Source organism: Cyprinodon variegatus, unplaced genomic scaffold (genome assembly GCF_000732505.1).
Source record: "Cyprinodon variegatus isolate N-32 unplaced genomic scaffold, C_variegatus-1.0 Scaffold508, whole genome shotgun sequence".
Taxonomy (NCBI): Eukaryota; Metazoa; Chordata; class Actinopteri; order Cyprinodontiformes; family Cyprinodontidae; genus Cyprinodon; species Cyprinodon variegatus.
This window is the reverse complement of record NW_015150961.1, coordinates 467,232-490,929: the sequence shown is the minus strand read 5'-3', so window position 1 is coordinate 490,929 and position 23,698 is coordinate 467,232. Positions and strand designations below refer to the sequence as shown.

Here is a 23,698-nt window from a genome sequence, read left to right as displayed (position 1 = left end):
AAAACAATTGCTTATTGGCTTAAAAATGGGTCAGGCCTCACTACCTTCTATGGACGGAAAAAACAGACCAGAAAATTGAAATAATTAAAACTAGTATATAAATTAAACTGATAACTGAAATGTTTGTTAACCTCTTCTTACTAAAGGAAACATGAATAAACCTTCACCCTTAGAGCAAAATGTCCTTTGGGAACTTAAGTTACAATCAGATTTTTAAACATAAGAGGTACTTTAAGTAATCTGGGACTGAACTTAAAGAAAGCTAAATGTGAATCTGGATAAAAGAGGTGGTCAATGAGGAAAAGTTAACATTGGAGTTTTTTTGTTTTGCTTTTCAGTCCGAGCTTCAAGCTGAAAAGGCTAAAGGTATTTCATAGACTATTTTAGGTTTCATGGGGAAAAAAAGCTTTTAAAATGTTAAGCCTTAAACAGGGCTGTCCTAAGTATTCCCTCGTGGGCCACTGTCCTGCAGGCTTTAAGGGTCCCTGCTTCAGCACAGCTAATTCTGATTATTGCAGTTCAGCTAAAGCTGGTTAATAAGCTATTTATGGAAAGTTGTTGAAGCAGGGAAACCTCTAAGACCTGCAGGATAGTGGCTGACTTTAGGCAGCCCTGAATTGATGTAAAAAGTACATAATGTTGTTTTTTTTGCATCAGTTTGAGATTAATAATTTCTAGCTTTGGCATAATGCTCTAGATAAAATGACCACGGTTTTGCTTAATATTGGATTTAAATATGATTTTTTGGTTAAAAATGATACCAAGGTTAATTTGTATAGAAGGCCAAATGAATGATTAATCAAACACTTTTATTCTAACTCAGTGGTCATAACTCTAGAAGACACACCCCTTGGCCACATGATTTCAGAGTAAATTGTTTTTGAGTCTTCAAATGAAAGGGTAGTACTGTAGATGGTACAGTATTACATACTACACATATTCCAAAAGAAAGTATTTGCCAGAAGGATATTAAAACAAAAGGACATTAAAGAAATCTGCCTTTTTTAACAAGAACAGCATGGATGTATAACCTGCCAAATCCTGAAATCTGAGCATTGCTCTTTAGTACGCAAGAAAAAGTACAACTTTTTTTATTTTAAAGATGAAGGTATTATATAACCTTTTACAAATAAATAAATACAAGATTTCTCTTTTTTTGTGTTTTGGAAAACATGAAGGTGCAGACAGGTATTGTGGTGTAACGGTGGTGAGGTTTCAAAAGTGGATACTGTTCGAACAGATCGTATGTGTGTAAATGCTATACAATTGATAGGCACAATTTTTTTTTTTATAAATTATTGGAAGGAAAGGAGGATAAAGGACTTTAGGTTTAGGTATAACAATCTTAAAAGCCTTTTTATGTAACTGGAATCAATTTTCAGTGTAGATTCCAAAAAGGGAATTGAGTTCTTTCATAATTGAAAAGATTTAAAGTCAAATAAAAAAAACTATTTATTTCATCCTGGCATCCATGTAGCAACAGTGCAACTGTCCCTTGCATGGAGCTGTTGACTTTGCATCAATCCCTCATACTGAGCATGCATGTAAAGACAGTTTAAAAGAAAACTCATTTAAGAGGTAGAGACCTCTTGTAGCACCAGGCCAAGTGTAAATCACCAGCTGGGCGTTTAAGAAGACAGTTTAAACAAAAAAGATGAAAAATGAGGGTGCCCTGATTGAGGAATATTTTTGGGTAAATTAATAAGCAAGTATTTAGCAATTAAAGCCGAATGTTTAGATGGGATCTAATATCATCAAGGAAGGAAATATTCTTTTATAGTAGTGTGGAAGTGGGGAAATGTGCCCTTTGCATGTAAACCATCCTTAAGGGAGAATTGTGCTGCTGGTGCTGAGTAGCACCTATGGAGCAATCCGGCATTACTGAGCTTCTCAAGGACCCTGACTGACAGGGTGACCTTCAGACCAATGATCTTGTGATCTTTCCAGGACACAAATGCTAACCACTAGGTTAGCATCTCTAACCATTAGGCCAGCCTGCCATAAAGTTGAAGATTTAGATTGAGATGCTGTTTTTGATAACTCAGAAACCTCAAATGGATCATTATAGTCCCAACACTGATCAGAATCTATAGACATTTCTACAACTACCTTAATCTGTGTAGATCTAGTGTCTATGTTGGTAGAGTCAGGTTTATTTGTGAAGAAAACCATAAACTCTCCTTTGAGAGCTAGGGTCTTTTATCTATATTAGTCTGTCTATTGCAAATAAACCTCTTATTCGTTGATAATGATAATAATACATAGCCTTGGAAAGTGTTAAAGATTCTAAAATATTTTTCAATACTAATTTGCAATCCTGGTTTCATTTTTTCTATCTTCCAAGTGATTGTTTACAGAATATGCAGCTGAACATTAAAACAAAAAGTCAGCCTCCTTTAAATGATTTTATTTCATTTAGGGGCAACTTTGTCTATTTACTGTTTGCTGTGCAATTCAAACAATCAATTATCCTTTTGCTCATTTTCAAGTACAAAATCTAATGCCATAGAAAAAGTAAACCCTTGTTCAAATGATGCTGATGATGGCTTTCACAGAAATGGATTTGCTTGCCCATGGTGAACAGTAAAGTTGGTAGTAAAGTGAATACTTGTTCCTCATATACAAGATTAGGAATTATTTAAAAGAATACATATACACCTACTAATATATGTAATCCTTTTGAGCTGTGTTAACTATATCTTCACGTTAAAATGTTCTTTCCTACATGTTTTCAAGTTAATATTCTAACTCCATCTGCTGTATTCAAGACTACTACCATTCTTTCTACTCTAAAACCCTGTTCTCATCATCCCCTCCTGTTTTCTCTTTATAGCTGTAGATGATAGCTTGGCTCCTATTTTTTTTTTTTTTTTTTTTGCTGTGATGCCAGTACACATGCATACTGTTTGAATAAGTAGGTCAGAACAACAAATGACTTGGTATTTTCATCTCTCTACCTATTTCCTTGCAGAGACCTGTGCAGTAAATAACGGCGGCTGTGACAGCACATGTCACGATTCAGTGACGGGAGTCCGCTGCAGCTGCCCTGTTGGCTTCACTCTGCAGCCAGACCGCAAGACCTGCAAAGGTAAATCGCCCATCAGCGCGGCATTCACTCTGCACCTACCCTGCTGTCATGAAAATAATTTCCTGCTTGTCCTGTTGCCAGGCAGAATAGTCCTACAATTAAATGATATGATTTAATAACTATCAACATGTCTTCTGCTCCTCTTGTAGAATGTTTTACAGCATATGTGCAGTTGTGGCTGTGAATTTTTATAATTCAATATTATAGTATTCCTTTTTGGTATTAATATGCTTTATCAATTACGTTATAGCATGAACATTCAAACTCACTAGTTATGAACCTTCAGGTAGATTTAAACATTTAAAAACCTTTAAAAAACCCTTTCTGAATATAGATATTGCTTCAACCGTTCATTTTATGCCAATGCCGTCTTAAATATTATATACTGTATTTACTGACACAGAATATGAATCCAGCACGTTCGTTTTGCTCCCACTTTTAATGACCTGGATCTAAAGATCTATTACTTTCTCTATAAACACGTAGTAAAACCATGTAGAATAATCAGGCTGTCTAATGGGTATCTTAACATGCCACACCTGTGGGATGAAGGATTATAATAGCCAAGGAAGAGAGCTCATTAACACATTTTTTTTTTTTAATATTTAAGGGAAAAAGGCTACAAGATTATTGGGTTCATCTCATGAAAAATAGAAGTAAAATCTTTTCCTTGCTACAGACTTGGGCTCAGTCCAGAATCTTAAACCCACTAACCACAAAAGACAAGCCCCAGATGACCATATATGGATAAGGGGATAAACAAATGGGCGTTACTTATTGGCTTAAAATGCTCATGTTTCCCGAAATCCACTTCTGATTAGTTGATCTAGAGTAACCAGATTTGACAATTTGCTTAGAACAGTGCCAGACTTTTCACTTCTGTCCCACTGTCCAACAAATTGATACAATGTCCCCCATTCATCTGTGTCAAATGTGAAACAAAATAAGAACAACTTCACACAGGCTTTTTCCTAATTGAAAAATAAGCAAGGATGCAGTGATTGTCCCAGAGCTCAACCAGTGCCCCACTTCATGACCAGCCTGTGCACCATCCTCCTAAAACAGATCAGGCAAAGGATTTTAAGATGAAATGCAATTAAAATTATGTTTAAAGAAAAACAAAAAAAACTGAGCCACAACAAAGACGGTGAATCTCTATTTTTACTGAGGAGTCAAAGGATTGTTTTTTTTGTAAAGTTTGTCAAAGTTATTTTTTAATTAGATACAATGGGAACGGAACGTAAAGAAAAACATGGTAAAAGTAAGTTGGAAAAGATGCATTGGTCCCATGTTGTCCCTCATAAGCATCCTAGTTTTCCCACATTTGTTTTTTGTTTTGTTTTTTTGTTGTTCCCTTTTTTTAATCTGGTCATTCTAAGTTGATCCAGTACTCGGGTCTGCCCCCATTTCCTTGAATCTAGCAATTCAGCGACTCCCCAGAACAAAACAAGAGATTTTGCCTAAAGCATTTGTCTTTAAGAAGGCCTGATCAATATCTTGAGATTTGATACAAAAATATAACCACAAACTCAAACACTATGTCTACTTCAGTCCTAGAGTGAGAGTGCTTTTATTGGCATTCTTTCTATTCTTTCTATTCTATTCTTAATGTCTACAGGAGGAAATTATACTTTGAATTCATTCTCCTTTTTTTTTCTTTTTCAGAAACCTCAAGTTAATGTTAATCTTTTGGGACCACCACTTGACAGACAAAAACAAGCATATTGGGATTATTAATAATATAGCCCTTGCATTGATCAAAAGGACTGTATAGAAAAGAAGACTAAAATTTATTTTTTTTAAAAGGGAAATATCTGACATTTGAATGTAAAGAATTTTATTGTCATTTAATTTTTGATATTTTCAAAGAGGAACAGTATAAACATTTGACTGTTTTTTGTTTTTTGTATTTTTTACCTGTATGATTAGGCAAACTGTGATAAATCCACTTTGACTTGTATTAGTTGGTTGTTGTTAAAAAAACAAGATGGAGAAAACAAGCCAGGTGGCATTGGCAGAAATAGAAAGAGAACTTGCTTGAGACAATGCACTTCTAAACAGGCAGAGATGAATAGGGCAAGCAGGAGACTGATACATTATTGCAATTTCTTATGAACTTAATTTTATCCAGATGATGAAGGATCCCTTGAGAAAAACAAGGGTTATTTTCAACAATGATACATGATTAATCTGAGCTGCTTTAGAACTTGCTGTCATAAAGAATGTTAAAATCTAAAGGAGATGGACAGTACTTATTTTAAATTTACTGCTAGGGGGCTTTTTATGTGAGACTTGTAATTCATTTAAGTCACATGCAAACAGTTTATTTCTTTTTTCTTTTGAGACCAGTAATAAAATCCTATTATAATTCAGCATTTTCTGGAAAACTGAGCAACACATAGAGACAATAATTCACTTTTCCTTAAGTTGTATCTCCAACACCCTGGATACCACTTTTGAATTCCTCTTTGTCACCAAGTTGCCATCAAACTTTGCCAGATTTTTACTTCTAAAACACAGTGCTCAAATGAACATTGTTAAAAATAACAAAAACAAATGAAACAACTAGTTTTCTACTAAAAGAGGGAATAGTTCGGTTTTCCTTTGCACATTTATCTCTCCCTTACTGTTGTGATGAGTGATTTAGATGACCCACTCCTCATTGGGGTTTTCTCCTTGCAGACATTGATGAGTGCCGTCTGAACAATGGAGGTTGTGATCATGTATGCCGAAACACTGTGGGCAGCTTCGAGTGCAGCTGCAAGAAAGGCTACAAGCTGCTTACCAACGAAAGAACTTGTCAAGGTGTGTAGCTTGTTTCACTCCATTCCTCTTCTCTTCATGTTCTGGTAAACTTGAGTGAAATTTCAAAAACAAGATTAGATCTGTTAATTGAATTTAAAGTGTAACTCACCCCACAATCCACCTTTTTATTAAAACTGTGGAAACTGGATCTATAGGTGTTATTTTAATGTTAGTGTACATTGCATTACATCTATATGTAAGATTTTCTGCTCCTATTATTCTCCAACTGACTCAATATTGTCCTAAAATAACAAGGGGTTGTTGTAGTTGAATTTTCTTATTGGTTCAAATAGCGTTCACCAAAGACTCATGTTTGACCCTAAGTACATTTCACTTGTACATACCTCTATGATACCCTGCAAAGGAAGATATATATCTGTAGAATAGCTAGCATTCCACTGCTTGTGTCCATTCTTCAATATGGCTAAGCTGAGCAAGCTGCGACGTCGTGCTAAAATGACAAATAACGTTGTCGGTGCACACGAAAGGACGTCGAGATATGCCATTGCCATCTTTAAATACGGTTGCCCTGAGGGGACTAGCTTGTTAATGTCAGAATGGAAGCTTACTATCCCGGATAAGGACTGCATTGATTGTTCTTAGAGAGCTATCAACACTTGTTGTTTGGATTTTTGTTATACATACCTTATATATTTCATGAAGACAGACTAAACATGTTCTGCTTTTGCAACAGCTCTTTGCCTAGCCTTTAGCAACTTTTGGTTATGACCTATTAATTGATTCAGGTCAATCAAATAGCATTAAAAAAAAAAAAAAAACATCCTCACCCACTGCAGGTGGTCTCCCTTTTTTTCCTCCAAGCTTGACTTGGGCCTGGTAGCTTGAGGGTTCTGCGCTGTATGTTTGCTGTTCCTACAACTGCACTCTTCTGGCCAGAGATGTCTGATGTGTTTCCAAGGATCTGCTGTAGCCTCTTCTCAAGTTTGGGGGCTCACTGCCTTGAGTGCCCCAATGACCACGGGCACCTCTGATGCCTTGACCTTCCAGGTTTTCTCCAGCTCTTCTCTGAGACCCTGGCATTTCTCTAGTTTTTCATGTTCTTTTTTCTGATGTTGCAGTCATTTGGTATTGCTATGTCAACCACCACAATGTCCGGTTTGTTGGCAAACCACAGGATCTTTGCTCGGTCTACCATCATTATATTTTTTACCTGGCTATCTGGCTATTTTTCTTACTTTTAATTGTGATCATTTCTAAACAGAAGATTAGTTAACTTGCGGGAAATATGTGTTTTTCATGGCTGCACAAAAGTTTGCTACACTATGGCTCCGTGGAGTCTTGGATGTATTCAGTCACTAGAAATGTTAGAGCTGGAAAAAACCAAAAAAAAACCTGCAAGACTTGAAACATGGAGCTGATCTCAGCTTCTCTCCATGTGGAAAAACAGATTACATTAAATCTGTTTCTTTTGTCCTCATTGATGTGGTCAATCAGTACGCAGCATGGTTTGCATCAGTGTCATGCAGTGGTATTACAGCTGGTGCTCTCAATCACACCACTCTCCACACACTACTCTAACATCTCATGTGGTCAGTGGAAAAAAAAACTGCGTCACATTTTGGTTGAATGCCTTTCTGTCATTATTTGGTGCCAAGCAATGTAAAGTTTGTTTAGCCACAATAACACAGATAAGTGAGAAAATGTGGCCCTTTCTTAGAAGGAATGTAAATCACAGCTTGTGTTAGGCATTGTGTCACAAAGGAGTCAGCCATGTGCTGTTTGAGTGCAGAGGGTCAGTGTTGGTACACAGTTGTTCTTGTTTGATGCTGCGTGTTTTGTCTGGAGACAGAGGTTGTGATAAAGTTCACCTTGTGTTGAGTGTGGTGCTGTTAGCTTTATGCACTGAGTCACCTGGCAGCCTCTTACTATCTTTTTTTATTCCTATCATTGCTCTCTTCTCAGAAAGATAGAGAAAAAAAGGAAAAAGAGGGCAGGCATCTCGGTAAAGATTACATTTTATTCCTGTTGGTTCTGTCCTGATTATTGCAGATACCACAGGATTTCATGGTATCGGGATATTACATATTTATGATTGACTGATTGACTTTATGAATGACTGACAGATTGAAAAAGAATATCATTAAATGTAAACAGCAGAGGTTTTTAAGGTTGGGAAATTTTGAGAAGCACTGTAACTGAAAATTTCTCATATTTCTAGTTTTTTACTCTAAAACTATTCTGATGCTTGAAAAAACTATGCTTTTTCAAATTAGTAACTAGAGGTCATGGCCTTGCAAAAGCATCCATATATTGTGAGGGTGTGTTTCCTTCTTTTTTCTGTGAACCCACCGAAATTTTATATTGCAAAATAAAATTAAACTGTCCAAAGATTGTATTTTCATTCTATGCTGGTGCCCACCTTGCCCAAATGCTTGTCACTGACCAAGAGGGCCCCTCCATCACTGGACATAGATACATACCTGAAAACCATCATGATGCATCTGAGAATGCATCATGCAAGGTGAAGGAGATCCAATGAATTTGCATTCAGGCCAGTAGTGAACAGCACAATATCTCGGTCATGTAGTTTTGTCTGGACCACGGTCAGCTTGAGTGTACAGTATTCACATCAGCACAATGGGTCAAGACCAAAGGGGACACAAATTCTGTATCTGTTTAAAATGGACCAAATGTGGCAAGTTTGAATGTATCATAGTTTCTACAAGGTAAAAGCTGCTCTAATTTCAGTGAAAGGTTGGTGGATTAATTGTTGACTCAGGGACATGAATACAAAGACACACTTTTTAAGTTGTTTTTTTTTTTCCACAAAAACCTTTCTGAAAATTATACACCATTTTCCATCCATATCACAAGTAAACAGTAAATGTGAAAAAAAATCAAGGCTGCAGTATTTTCTTTTCAAATATAAATTTATTTTAAAAGCTGTAATTACTGTAATTTAAATATGTGATGCCAATAGAGACATTATGTTAGTTATGAAGGACAGAGCAAAACCGAACTCTTAAACGCATTTAGTTGTTCTGTCCAAAACACATTGACACCTCACATTGCATATTGCTTTTCAACAACAGGGTAACCTGCCTCTAAATCATATTTGACAAACCAATTCCACTTTACCCATTTCCTCATGTGGTTTTAAAAAGTAATGCAAACTTTTCCTATATTTCAGGGAATTCAGACATTTAATTTTATTTTACCTTTCTTGCTTGGCTGCTTGGCTCATTTCTGTTGGTGGCTGCTGCATTTGTCACAGAGGCAGCTCAGAATCCCAGAAAGGCATGTTCTGTGCAGTCACAAACCATCACCACATGTTGTAAGTCATTTGAAACGGTGGGTTTCAGAGAGCATTAGAGCAGTTGCCATGTCCTGTAAGGTCCATTAACGCATTCAGACTTCAGGCTTTCTTTCTTTTAAACATATTCTAAAACCCTGGGGTTTTCTGGAAAATTAAAAACTGTCCAGTGAAACCTTTTATCTCATCCTTTGAAGAAACAAAGAAATAGAAAACATGTGAGAGGTCAGCCCTGTGGCTTTGCCTTTGTTTTAATAAAAGAAAAAGAATCCTATAAAAATCTTCCATCCATCCATTTGTAGAGCTAAAATGGAAACCCTTACCCCTACATCTCTCGTCTCTAGGTGTTCTTTGGCAGATATTGTAAAGTTCTGGGTCTGTTCAGGATTTTCTTCACTTTGGATATACTTGGAAAACCTATAAATGAGGCTTTAAAGGGACATTCTTATTAAATAAACCTTTTTGCATCTTTTTGTTATCTCTTTAATTAAGCCCAGCCTTCAAAGATAGGAGTTTCATTTTAGCTGCTTACAAATTATGATACCAAATGTTAGAAGCTGACTTTACCGTAAAGGATGAAAAAAATGGCCACTATTTTAAGCTAAAGTTGGTATGCAAGACAAATATATTTATTGCCCACCAGATTAGGTGTGATAAATATGTTATTTATTTAAATGATATTCAGATAGTCATGTAGTGTTTGTGAACATGCAGCCTACTGGTTGTGTGTTAGAGCAACAAATGATAACTCTGCAAGTACAGAATAAATTCACAACAACTTCCATTCAAAATACGAGTTTATTAACAAAAATCATTCAGGTCCAAGTCAAACATATTACAGTTAAAACTCTTGACTCGATTAAGCTAACCTACTATGTACACAATGAAGAAGGAATAACATTGTTGAAACCATATTTGATAAAATGACGCAATGCTACCACCGTTCAGCAGGGATTTTATGCTTGAGAACCAAAGTTTATCTTGAAGAATTTGGAATGTGGTCTGACCAGCACCCAGCCAATTTACATTAATTGAAATATGCTCAAACCAATTCACAATGCAATTCCAAGAGGCAAACAAAGCACTACTGGGAAATTAATGTTTTATTAAATGATTTGTTTAATCAGAAATCAACAACCTTTAGTTGATTGATTATTAATGTTCTTTGATTGAGCTAGTAGCTAACAAAACATGAGGACTTTTAGTCATAATTTGGTAATCGAAATGGAATGAGCATATGACAAAACTCATGGATGTTAAAGTTATATTTCTGTTTAAACTTAGTGAAATAAAGCTTGTTTTAGCTTTACAAAATAACAGCTTTGAGCGTATCAGCATGGCGTACCATTTGGTTCTACCTGTTAGTGTCTTTACCCAACAGTAAACACATGAAATGGTCAAAAATCATAAAAGAAACTAATAGTTTAGCTAGAAACACGCTTTGACTTGTGCGCCAGATCTGCAAATATCTGTTGATCTCAATTTTGAAGGCTTGGGTTTCTCAGTATCCAATATTAGCACCTTAGCATTGCAGGTTCACAGGAGGGAAGTTTGTTCTGAGGCACTTCATAGACATCTGAAATTCCTGAAAATCAGAGAGAAATGTTGCAAACAGTTGGTTTCACAGCCATCAGGTTCACTTAGCCTTTGGTCAGTTTGCAGCTTCTGGTCATTGGACCATGATGGTGACCAGAGAGCAGTGCCCAGTGAAGAAGAAGCAGGCTTGTGTGTCTTGTGATAATGACTTGTGCTGGGTCGAAGTTTGCAGTATCTTGAGTGTCCAAACAGCAGGCAAACATTAATCCTCCTAACTAAATTGTTATGTTAAATATCAGTAGGGACATTAGTTATCAATGTCCAAAATTAATATCATGGTTTATTGCACTTAGGGTTGTCAAAAAATTTCGATATTAAAGAAAAGTATAGATACTGAAACTTTGTATCCGGATACAATACTCATTTTCAAAAGTACCGATACGGTGCTACCACCAGTGGCACTGTTACGGGTCGTAACAGGCACCTAAACAGTCACTAAAGTGCAGAATAGAGGAAAATGCACTTTCAGAACACTGTGTGATTGAATAATTCTGTGCACTTTTCAGTTTCAGACTTTTTTTGTAACAGGTGCAGCTGCTGAGAATTATTTTTGTTTCTTAACCGGTTTGGCTAGTGTCATTGTTATGTGTGCAAAGCATAGCCAAGTAAGGAAAACGTAATTTTAATTTTGTAAGTTTTTTATCAAGCTTGCTTAATACTGTGCACAGCAAACAACCTCAAAATGTTGTTCTTATTGTTTATTGTATTTATTTATTTATTGTATTTTAATTATTAATCATAATATTTATGTTGAAATTTGGAGTTTTTATCCTTGTGGTATCGAAAATGGTATCGAGTATCGAATATTTTCCTTTGTATCGGTATCGAGTTGAAAAGTTTAGTATTGTGACAACCCTAATTGCACTATATCTTATTGCAGTTGAGATGTTCTAAAAATTTTACTGCCTAAATCTTCCAAATACACTGGTGTTGTCTTATTGGTTCAATGGTAAACTTTCCAAATGAGAAAACTATACAGAATTGTATGTATTCTTTAACTTAAAAACCAAAGTGTCAATTTGAATGTAAAACTTAGTGATAGATACAGTGAAGAGAAGACCATTTATTTTAAATTTGAAAAACTTGGTATTAAAAACGTGTTATTACCTTTTTTTTGCCGACAGCTATTATTCTAGTAACTGATTTCCGCTGGCTACAACTTTGGACTTTAGATGCCAATAAAAGCAAGAACCACCAATTTTTTGTTCCCCGATTCAGTTTTACCATTTAATCTGCTCGAAAATCGGATCGTATGAGGGTGTTGAAACTACGCCTCATTAAAATGTGTGAATCTTTTCACACTGCTTGTGATTCTCTGCAGCTATGCTTACTTAGTTCTGACCATGGTAAAGCCATGGTTTATTTTGGTTGGACCTTTGCCTCAATTTGACTGGGATGTTATTAGTCAAAAAGGAAGAGATATAAAGAAAGTAAAACACATCTGCTTTGGGGAAAATGGTAATTTCAAATCTTGCAAGATAAACTGGTTGGTAAAGAAATATAAGTATTTAATGCTAAGTACAAAATCAAATAGTGAATGTTAGAATTAAAGGTATAGTGGAGGATTTTTGCGAATTTTTAAAATAGAACCGCCCTCTCCACTTTTAAAAAGAAATGCACATGCACAAACCTGTACCTGCTTCTGATGCTGCGTTCACACCAAAGGCAGCAGGAGCAGCAGAGCTGCTTCAGCTGCGCGGTGGAAAAGTGGGTCTGATGCGCGTTGGTCGGAGCTACCATATCCTTTCTTTGCCTGGCAGCTATATTTGCTGTGATCAGTGGGAATAAAGTAATATATTAAAAACATATACACCTGAAAACTTCATCTGTGCAGTCAGTTCATCCAGATTACCATCGTGCCTTCAAATATTATTTCTGTCGGAGCCGCTCAGACCCCCACATACCGGCGGTGCACTGTCACTAGGAATCCCATTCAACAGCAGCCTATGGCCCGGTTGCCTCCTCGCAGTTGGCCGCGGCGGCTGTTAAGTGGTTTCCATGTACGTAATCCAAACTGCAGGCACCAGGATAATAAACATTTTACTGCACCTTGTTGCGCATCAACCAGTGACTTTGCTTGTAGACTAGCTGCTCCTGCTGCCTCTGCTGCTGTTGGTGTGAACGCAGCATGAGAGGGAACACCTATTAAAAGCATGCACAATCCCATTTCTGCCCATGCATGCTCTGATTAAAAGTTGCTGTTTACATCGCTCATACAAGCTAACTTTCCAAAACAAGATCGTCAATTTTTTTCACTATGTCAGCCTCACCACCAGTAAGTGAAAATGGGCACAAGCATGTAGGACAGCTTTAAGTAAACACCAGAATTATTGACAATTAGGAGGACACTTGTTTTAATGATCAACCCGGAAAAATAACATCCTCCATTAAATTTCCATTAAAACTGATTGACAAAAGTAGCCAAATTTATCACACAATCAGACAGTTGGGATATTGTCTTGAGATATCCTTGTTTGATGCAAAACTGCTTTGGTTCATGTAGACCATCAGCTTCTCTAAACGGTTTGCCACAAATGCTATTCCAAGCCCTTGTGAAAATTAAGGGGGAAAAAAATCTTTTACAACCACATGACTCTTATTTTATTCAGTCGTTGTTGTTTGGTTATCTAATGAGATGTTAAGACATGCATTCGCTATCACCTTAAATTATGAAGGAGTAAAAATGTAACTTTTTTTTTCTTAGTGTTAACCCGTCGCTTTGTTTCTCTTCTGTCAGTTTTTCTGACCTGCATGTGAGGCTCTTTTCAGCATTTATTTGCTAAAAAGACTGAAGAAAATGGTTATTGGACCTTAAGTTGTCTAGACAAGGGAAATATTTTTGTTACTCAAGTCAAATGAATTTATTTCCGTTCAAACCAGGCCTTTAAAATGGTAAGAATAAGAAGAAAGCTTTAATTGGTGAGTTTTTTTGCAGCCCTGTAAATATGAGTTTTAGGAATTACACTCCTCACTTTGGAAAAAACTAAACTCTGTAATAATAAGTTACAGATTCACTTGTGGCGTCCATGTTGCAAGAAGAAACCTTTTAAGGATAAACTCAGTCATTATGATTATTTTCCATTGGGGTTTAGATTAAAGTACACCCTTAATTTGCCAAAAACAGACACTTTTCTAAAACCAATGTGAAGCAGCATTAGAATTCCAGACAGAATTCACCCAACTACACCACACCTATGTGCTGCAGTAAAAAGAGAAGTCTACTGAATTATTTAAATTACTATTTACAACAGTTTGGTAATCATTTCATTGAGAGCAAATCAATATGGTTTCTAAGTATGATTGTGTTATTACAGCTGCTGACTCCTTTAGAGCATGTCTCTATCAGCCTTGACAATTATTGGGATTGTCCATTCTTTTTTTGTTTGTGTGCAGTGAAGTTTGTGGTCATAATCCTACAAAATATGGGAAAGCTATCAGATATAGATACTGCGATTGCTGGTTAATACTTTTGTGATCTGGTTGATGGAACATGGAGCAATCTAAAAACCTAGAGGTGGTTCAGATAAAAGCATAATATAGTTGAAAAATCCTGAGTCTTTTGTAATAAAAGAAAAAATAATTATACATCACAGAAAGTTGCAGGAAACCTTTATTTCTTCCCAGCATGTGCTGTCTGAGCTCTGTAAGACTGATACTAACAGAAAGAGAATGTAATCAAAAAAGTGTAGTAGCATGTATTCCTCTGAAAGCATACTCAAAGGAAGATGCTGCTATAGTGTACATTTCTAGCTCTGAAACCCCAAAAGAATGTCATTCTTTACTGCATGTTATGGTATAAACCATTTAAATCATATGTGATCTTAGTCTAATAGATTGATCACTTGTATTTAAGCATACCTAACATGGGAAAATAGAGAAACCTGTTCAGCTTCAGGAAGAAATATTCTTTTGACTTCTACTGTGGATATAGTCAGAATAACATAATATAAACAAAACAGCCTGGTTATCTCATAACAGGCATCGAGGAAAAAACAACCAGCTTCCCATCATCGTTTCTTAAAAATGGCTGCAATGGTTAAGAGATGCAAACCAGAGTCAGTTCCTAATAATTTAATTGAGGGGGTTTTGTGTCCTACTGGCAGTCTGGAAGTGGCTATAAAAGAAAGATGAAGTTCTAAGCCATATATCAGTCAAAAACCTGGAATCATAGGGAATGTTCTTTATTTTTCTAATTTTTGATGATTTCCACTGGATAATATAATAATTCTTCCTTGTAGCAATGCCTTCTTTTGGCCACAATGATTGCAGCCATTTTTGCCTGCGAGTGCAGCTGACCGTCAGACATGTCGATTAAAACAAAAAATCTTCACCTGCTAATGGCTTTTTGAGTGGTAAGGATTTGATCAAGACTGCCATTTGCACATCTTCCATCCATACATTTGTATGTTTATGTTAAGATCATCAGCAAAAGTTTGCACAGATTGTGCCATTCATGAACCTGGTTTGCTGATCAGCTTTTGACAAGTACCCAGTTTGCAATATGTTTTTATATGTGCAAACCTTTGAAGAGAACAACACCCTGATTTACTGTTAGCAGAATGTTGGGACTTGGAATCTTCTCCCACACAAGAGCCATCAGAAAATGTACAACTAACTAGTGTTTTTTTTTTTTTTTTTTTTGTCCTTTATACATATTTCTGTAGAAAATGTCTATATAAATATGAAATGAAGTAACTAATGTCCAAACAGGATATAGAAAAACTCATACATGCATTTATCCTTAGCAGAATTGATTACTGCAGCAGTGTCTTCATAGGTTTGCCTAAAAAATCAGACAGCTGCAGCTGATACAAATCGCTGCTGCTCATGTTGTCACTAGAACTAAGAAAGTAGAACCCATCGGCCCGGTCTTCACGCTGGCTCCCTGTAACTCAGAGAATAGACTTTAAAATCCTTCTGTTCGTTTAGAAATCGCTAAAAAGATCAGCACCTCAATACATAATAGATTTGCTGTCAGTGTATCAACCTCTCAGAACACTCAGGTCTTCTAGTCAAAGCCTACTCTGTACACTCAGATTTAGAACCAAACATGGGGAAGCAGCATTTAGTTTCTATGCTCCAGTGGAACAAACTCAGAGAAGACTGTAAAGGTGCTGAAAGCCTGAGTTCTTTTAAGTCAAAATTAAAAACCAATTTGTTTAGAGCTGCCTTTGACTGTTGAAGTTAACATTTAATTGAGGTATTATTAGTCTATGGTTGTGGTTGAACTGTTTTATCTGCTCTACTAACTGTTTTTATGTTCTTTTTTTATTTGCTTTTATTCTGTTTTTATTTTTCTATTTTATAGTTTAATTCATGTAAAGAACCCTGAATGTCCTTGTACTGAATTGCTCTGTACAAACAAACTTGCCATGCCTTCAATTGAAGTCAAATTCCTTGTTTGAATGAAATATGCTGTATAAAGCTGATTCTCATAATATACCGTAAAATGAGATTTAATTGTCTTTTAATAATCTTTTATTGCTATGTCTTTCTGTTTTTGCAGATATAGATGAATGTTCTTTTGACCGGGCCTGTGACCACTTCTGTGTCAACTCCGCTGGCAGCTTTCAGTGTATTTGCAATAAAGGCTACGTTCTCTATGGCCTAGCACACTGTGGAGGTGAGCCAAGACTTTCTGGGAGTGAAAACCTCCTGTCTTTTATTTTTTTTCTGTTTACTTCATAAATGTTTCGGGAAAAAAAAATTTTCACAAAAGGTATATATTTAGATTTAACCTCACAAACATGATGCTGCATGTAGATGTCCATGGTTAGGGGTTGGAGGAGCAATCCTGAATTTAGAACCAAAGTCTCCATAAAGAGGAGAGACTGGGGCTGATCAGAGAGCAATCATTCACTTACTATAGCGCTTATGGCAAGATTGGAGACAGAATAAAGGTTGGCAGAACAGCTGCTAATCTGCTGGGTACTGGAAGAAAAAACAGAATCTAAAAGGGTCGAGAGGCTGAGAGTAGCAGTAACAGAAAAAGTGTCTTGAAAAGAAGGGTTCTTTAAACATAAATAAGCTTGGCTGGAAGGGCTACAAATGATCTGAAACAGAGAAAATAAAAGAGTCTGCTTAAAGGATAGCCAGCAGGTGTGGACAAAGAGAGAATCAGCTGCAGAGCTGCGATGCTGCAACCGACAACCTTTCAAACCAGAAGGCAAAAGCATGAATATTGCAAAACATGATTCATCTGTAGCGCTGTTATGTGCATCATGTCACATCATCGCCCTGGCTGCATTTGAAAAGATTTCAACACTTCACCTGAAGAACAGTCTATTTTCTAATTAATGGTAGAGCCTCATTCACACACTTCAATTTATATCTTGAAGCCTTTTGTGTGTTGCAGAAATTCTCACATAAGGTGGAGCAAGTTTAACTCTTACCTTTGAAAATCTGGACAGGTGAACAGGATGAGAGAAATTCGACAGAATAAATGGCATCATGGTCTCCCTTTTTGCCTTAAAGTCTGCATGCCAATGAGGCAGAGCCATGACAGAGCACTTTAAGGTTTTATAAAGAAGGCTGACATTGAAATGAGCTGAAACATCATATTTTATATATTACTACTGCTAAAGTTCCCTGCTTGTCAAGGAATCACATACAATTTATACACCAGCTTTGTTAAACATACGGTAAATCGTTTTTAATAATTTTGGACAGTTGAACAAATTGGTATTAGATTTTTTCAGAGTTTTAGAGGACCACAGAAAACTTGGGTTCAAGCAGTGATGAAAATATTTCAAAATAGTAGGAAATCTAATAGTAAAGGTCAGTTTTTTTAATAGTTTTCACATTGTTTGAAGTGCCTCTTCAGCTGCAGTTGGATTGCCTTGTAATAAGAAGAGGTTTTCTTTGTATTCACACACAATGGTGTATTCAGTTTTTCAGGTTTATTAGGTTCATGAGATCCGTTCCACAGACCGTAAGCTGTATTAGCTGTCAACTCTGGGAATAAATGCCCCTGAATTGGATTTGTGAGGCTTTTTCTCACCTGATGGACGGCAATCAGGGCTGAGAGGAGTGAAGATGGTCTGCCGTAAATGACTCTCCATCCCATTCTTGAGCGAGTGGTTGATGAATGATTTCCCCCAACTTTTCAGTGCTGCTGTCCGAACTGTTAGATAACCCCAGAGATTTATGGCACTCCCTGTTGTACTTTCCTCGTTCCTCGCCAAAGCTAAGGTTATGTTGTTCCCTTTGCAATTTATGAGCTGAAATATAGCCGCCGAGAGGAGCTGCAATATGTGTTTAACAATAGAGGCACCATTAACAAAATCCCAATGTGTCAGCAATCCCCTATCTAGCATTTTTTTAAGTTTGTCAAGTTTCTCTTTTCACAGCAGTTCAAGCTTAGACACATTGTATTGATTGACTCTGTTAAAAAGCATTCATAAGCTTTGCCACAGATTCTCACTTGGATATAAGACTCAACTTTGACTTTTCCATTTTAAATATAATTCTGCTTTAATCTATATCATCCTGTTTTAGCTGAACTGGTATATTTAATGTTGTCATAATCTATAATATTTTATAATCACTAACTGGATTCCTTCCAGTATTGCTTTCTTTATTTATCGCTTCTTTTTTTCTGCTAAAGAAAAACATTCACCCAGGATGATACTGCCACCACCAGCTTTTAGCTTGGAAATCTTGTCTTTAGGAAGAGTGTTAGTTTTCTATCACAAGTCTGCTTTGAATTCAGGCCAAAAGGAGGTTACATTTTGCTTTAATCAGATTTGAACAACTTCTTCCCCATATCAGTGTCTCCTGCAACTCCTTTCAGGGTTATGATTAAAACCCGTCCACTGTTTCTCTAATTAACACTCTCCCTGCCCCTGCCTGTCAGTATTGGTTGATGGCCATGAATTCTTTTGTTCAAAGTTGCAGCATTTGTTTTTAAATGATGGATTGAGCAGTTCCTGATGAAAGGTATAAAATATTTCACTCGTGTCCTGATTTAACCCTGCTTTCCTGACCTGTTGAGTGGCTTCCATTGTACTTTTTATGGTAATCGTTCTCTAATATTTTCCTAAATCATTATTTACAGAACAGCCATACTTACACCAATATGAAACTACACACAGGTGGGTTTCATGAACTAGTTGCCCTTAATATCTTCTTTAGGGTTATCAATGTAGCATTTTAAATCATGAAATGTCTCATTTCGTTGTTATACTGCAAAGTTATTTAAAAAGTTTACTGAAATAAATAGTTCTGTAAGGCCTTGCTAATAACTAATGGATGTAGATATTGCTGAGAATGTTTCATCCTTAAATTTGTGTTCTTGAGGTTTATATAAAAAAAAAAACAGGACATTTTATTGAAGTCTGAATAGGATGACATCCTGATGAACTTCAGCTACTTAACCAGAAGCTCCCATATGGAGTCAGAAAGGGGTCAAATGTTTTTAAACTTATAAATATTATTTGAAACAAAAAATAAAAATAAAAGTTGGAACAGAAAAATATATATAAAATGTTGCAGTGGTAGGCGCGCATGACCCATGTGAGGATGCCATGGTTCTTGATGCGGCCGACCTGGGTTTGAGTCCGGCCCGTGGTCTTTTGCCACATGTCTCTACCCCTCTCTTGTTCCCCCTTTCCTATCAGCCTACTGTCCAAAAAATGAGCCACTATAAGCAGAAACCCACTTATTTGATACGTTGGTCATTGGAAATGAATGCTGGCAGACATGGCAGTTGTAGCCGATTTCATCAACAGGTACTAGTTATGGGTTAGCCACAGCATGCTGCATGCTGGAGATGATTAGTGACAGTTCCAGTGTAAGTGTCTTTAATGTAATATTTTCACAGGTTTTTGCCATAAAGGCAAATAAATACTGCAGAGAACGTGTTCACTAAGTAGTTGAGTTCCCACAGTCCATGAATGCAACATGGATCGGGACGTCTCTCCAGCGCTGCTGCAAGCTGTCAATCACGTTTCCCCGCCCACTCCTGTCAGATTGGGGTCAAAATCTGAATGTGAAAAAAAAAGATTTGAAAGTGTAAAAAGGAAGTGAAAGTAATGGATTTGAATTTGAAAATATAACATCTACAACTGCAATAAAGAAAAGAAAAAGTTTAATTGAAATGCTAAACTGAATTTAGATTCAATTCTAATTATTTCATTTTTGCTTTTTAGTTTCTCATATTATTAGGTAAAAATTGCACATTAAATATCAACTTATATTTTTTAAGTTTAAACTAAGATTTAGAAATTTACATACATTTTGACCCCTTTCTGATTCCATAATACCATGCCTTTTACTTTGGTGTCTAAATGTCTTTTTGCATTTTTTTTATTTTTACGCTGACATGTTTCATCTATTTACTCGTTTAAACACTGATGACCGTCTGGAGAAATGTTAGAGTAGAACATGAGAGGACAAAAGAAATCAGGTGGTGTCAGTTGAGCTCTTCTCCATCAGATATTCATTAAAGGTCTTTGTCCTTTAAATTGAGTGCTTTGATGCGAAGGATGAACAGAGAAATCCTCAATGTTTTCCAGCAGCTCTGCCTGTTGATGAAGTCATCATCTCCTTCAGAGAGGAAGGCAGCAAATCAGGCTGTTTTTATCTTCCTATAGTAAATAAATCAATGAGACAAGGAAGAGCTTTTCATATCAGCAAGCTAGATCATCAATCACCACTATTATCTCCGTCTCTTTCCTTGTGTGTGCGCCACTTGTCCGTGGCCTGCTTCAAGAACTCGGCTTTGCTCTGCGAGCTTATTCTCTGTCAGATCCTGATTGCAGCCAGACTCCATCTGGATCCCGGGTGCTTTTTGCGGTTTTAGCTCAGCATGTGTTTGAAAAGGTGATTATAATTTACTGCTTACCACAAGTCTTCCTCCCCAAAGAGCCTGAAAACTTCTGACCATGAAATTGAATGTGGGTGACATCAAAACAAGAATTCACTTCTGTTTACACGCAAACACATTAATCTGCCCTGCATGCATAACCATCAAGGAGAACTGTAGGAAAATTAGAAGAAATCCTTACAACTGTAATAAGCCTCAATTTATACAAGATCTACTGCTCTTCCTATGTTATTTGCAACACTTCTCATCACTCTTTTCCTGCTCATTTTATGCCTTCAACTCTCTTTGCCGGTGGTGTCTATTAAGTCAAATCTGTCAAGTTTGATCATAAGATGTTTTTGTCCAAATGGTTTTTCACAGATATTGATGAGTGCAGTATAAATCGTGGAGGCTGTAAATATGGCTGCATTAACACCCTGGGGAGCTATGAATGTACCTGTCCGCCTGGATACAAGCTTCACTGGAACAAGAAGGATTGCATTGGTATGTGACAACAGTGCCCCCATGTGGCCTGTGTAGCAACACACTCATCTACACAGTGTGCATCTACTGTTTACTTTCACCTGAAATTTTCCAAACCTCACTGCAACTTAAGCTTATTCACAGATCATCCAAGCTTGCAGTTTTCTGCAAATTAACTAAGCTTGACTCATCACAAATGGTTTCTCCAAAATTACATTTACAATTAACAAAAAAGAACATTCTTAATGACTGCTGGCATTTCTAAATTGCTTAACCCCTTCAAAATATGTATGCTTTGATTTAGCACTGCTGATCATTGCAGTTATAATGTGATTCATAGACCACATTTCATGCCAATGTTTCTCCAATTCATTATTACCAAGGAGGTTATGCTTTCAGAGGCATCAGCCTGTCTGTTAATCTGTCTGTTTGCAAAATAACTAAAAACATTATGGACTGATTTTAATTAAATGTTTGTCAGAGGTGTCCCTCATGTCAAGTAAATATCCAGATTATGATCTGGATGCAGGATTTTTTTTAAAGACTCTCTAAAATTGTGAGATAGGGATAATAGGTGGAACAAGCAGCTCCCCAATAAACCAGAGGGTATCAGCAGTGACTATTGACGGCCCGTGCATTGGCCTCAGAAAGTCTGGAGCTATTTTACTGAAGACAAAGACACACGAAAAGGGAACATTGTTGGTTTGTCAGCAAGATCAATAGAAAACGTATAAACAGACTTTGAAGATTTTTTATTTTTTATTTATTGTTTTTTTACCAGAGGTGTGATCCAGATGATCCAGATCATGTTCGAGTCTTTAGGTCTAAGTCACAATTCAAACAAAGTTTGCTGCTTGGCAGAGGTCTGCGCTCTCTGAGTGTTTTTCTAGTATTCCTTGTGAATTGGTAGTTAATATAGCCTCCCTTATATCTACCAGGATGTTTTGTGCTGCCAAGCCTTGGTCGATCTTGAGCTATGCTTGGGCTATTTTCACTCTTTAAAGCTCTTTATTTACACCTAAGCTTAAGCTTCCTCTCAGGTCACATTACATCTCAGGATCTCCTGATACCTGATGGGCTCCATCATTTTTTCCACATGCTGCAGGTGTCCAGAGCAAGAGGAAGCAGTTCTGGAGCAACATGAATGTTTTTATCTGAGTCCAATGCAATGCTGCATATAACAGAAGCCTTTTTTTTGTCTTACTCTCAAAGTTGTGGAAAAAATGGTGCTGGCTTTACTCATGCCTGTGAGTAAGTAGGGATGCATGTGGTGCCTTTAAGTTCAGACACAGAGCCCTTTATCTTTTTCTAAGTCTAACTTTGGGAACTAAAACTTCAGTACATACTTTTATTAATTCGTCTTGAAGCTCTTGAAGCTGATAATGGCTTTCTCTTGCTGCCACCAGGCAGCTGCTGTTCCTTTGACTAAACCTGTGATATTCTCATATTTAGACTTTTTGGTCCGTTTCTTTGTCAGTTTTCCTATATGCGCTTTTTGGATATACAGTGAAATGTTTTCATTTCAAGTCTAACTGTTTGAAGTCTTTTACCTCAAGAACACCCCATATAACTTATAAAGCCACAAGCTACTAAGAAATGTCTGCTCCTATAAAATATATAAAACAGGGAATTTCATAATTTCAAGATTGCAAATATTAGTGAAAGTCTGATTGTTTGTTGAACTTCAATAAAGTCCTTTAAATGTTGCTGGTTCTTGCCTAAATAAAAATGTGCGGTTTGGGGAATTAAACTTTTATCTTTCTTCCTCAGAACTGGTGAAATGTCCTCCTGGACTTGTGGCCCCGAAGGCCACCTTAACCTGCAGCAGGACGGGCAAAAAGGAGAGTTGTTCTCTTACCTGTGCTTCCAAGGCCTACTATCTGGCAGGTAATTCATCTTGAGTCAGGACACAAACCAACTAACAGCAAACAAGAAACTTATTATCAGCTGTTTACTGTGGTGCAAACTCTTTCAGGGGCAAATAACAGCTATTCAGTCAGCTGCGGCATCCCAATTCTCACAGGAAAATCTCCAGCCAGGATCAATTCCAGCATCATTCAAGGCTGCGTAGGTTTGTTATCTGTCAGTTTTTGTTTAAATTCAAACCTTTATCAAGAACTGGATTGGATTACTGGTAGTGCCACCATGCTTCAGTGTCCTCCCACCCACTAGGCTGTGTTTGTCTGTAGAGACTTTGGCGCCTCCAGTGAAACAGAAGACTTCTTTCAAGATAAAAAATGCCAAATGTCACCTGCACCCAAAGCTGACCGGCAGGACTGAAGACAGGGGACGAATGCTGGGACCAGGTCAGTCTTCCTTCCTGTTTTTGCCTTCATACATACAGTATGTTATTTCTAAGTGCAGTATATTCAGACCTTACAAAGCCCACTCATGCAGAATTACTTCCTCTTCTTTCTTTTTTTTTTCTCAACATTAAAGAATTTGGTTTACATGAACATTAAACAGCCAAAAATGGTAGTTCCAGCTATAGAGAGCATATCAGATGATACAATAAGGTTAATGACAATTATTGCATGAGTTTTTGTTAGGGGTGGAACGGTTCACAAAATCCACGGTTCGGTTCGGTTCACGGTTTCGTGGTCACGGTTTTCGGTTTCGTGGTCATGGTTTTCGGTTCGGTTCGGTT

The 23,698-nt window shown here is 36.9% G+C and overlaps 1 protein-coding gene across 2 annotated transcripts in view; it reads left to right on the top strand.

Annotated features, from left to right (window-relative positions):
* LOC107094829 (signal peptide, CUB and EGF-like domain-containing protein 3) overlaps positions 1-23,698 on the top strand; it is a 135,568-nt gene that overhangs the window by 103,024 nt on the left and 8,846 nt on the right. For both annotated transcript variants that reach the window (XM_015390686.1, XM_015390687.1), the window contains 7 exons: positions 2,972-3,088; positions 5,771-5,893; positions 16,270-16,386; positions 20,950-21,072; positions 22,822-22,938; positions 23,027-23,122; positions 23,241-23,357. In XM_015390686.1, coding sequence (XP_015246172.1) covers positions 2,972-3,088; positions 5,771-5,893; positions 16,270-16,386; positions 20,950-21,072; positions 22,822-22,938; positions 23,027-23,122; positions 23,241-23,357 — 810 coding nt within the window. The remainder of the gene's footprint in view (positions 1-2,971; positions 3,089-5,770; positions 5,894-16,269; positions 16,387-20,949; positions 21,073-22,821; positions 22,939-23,026; positions 23,123-23,240; positions 23,358-23,698) is intronic.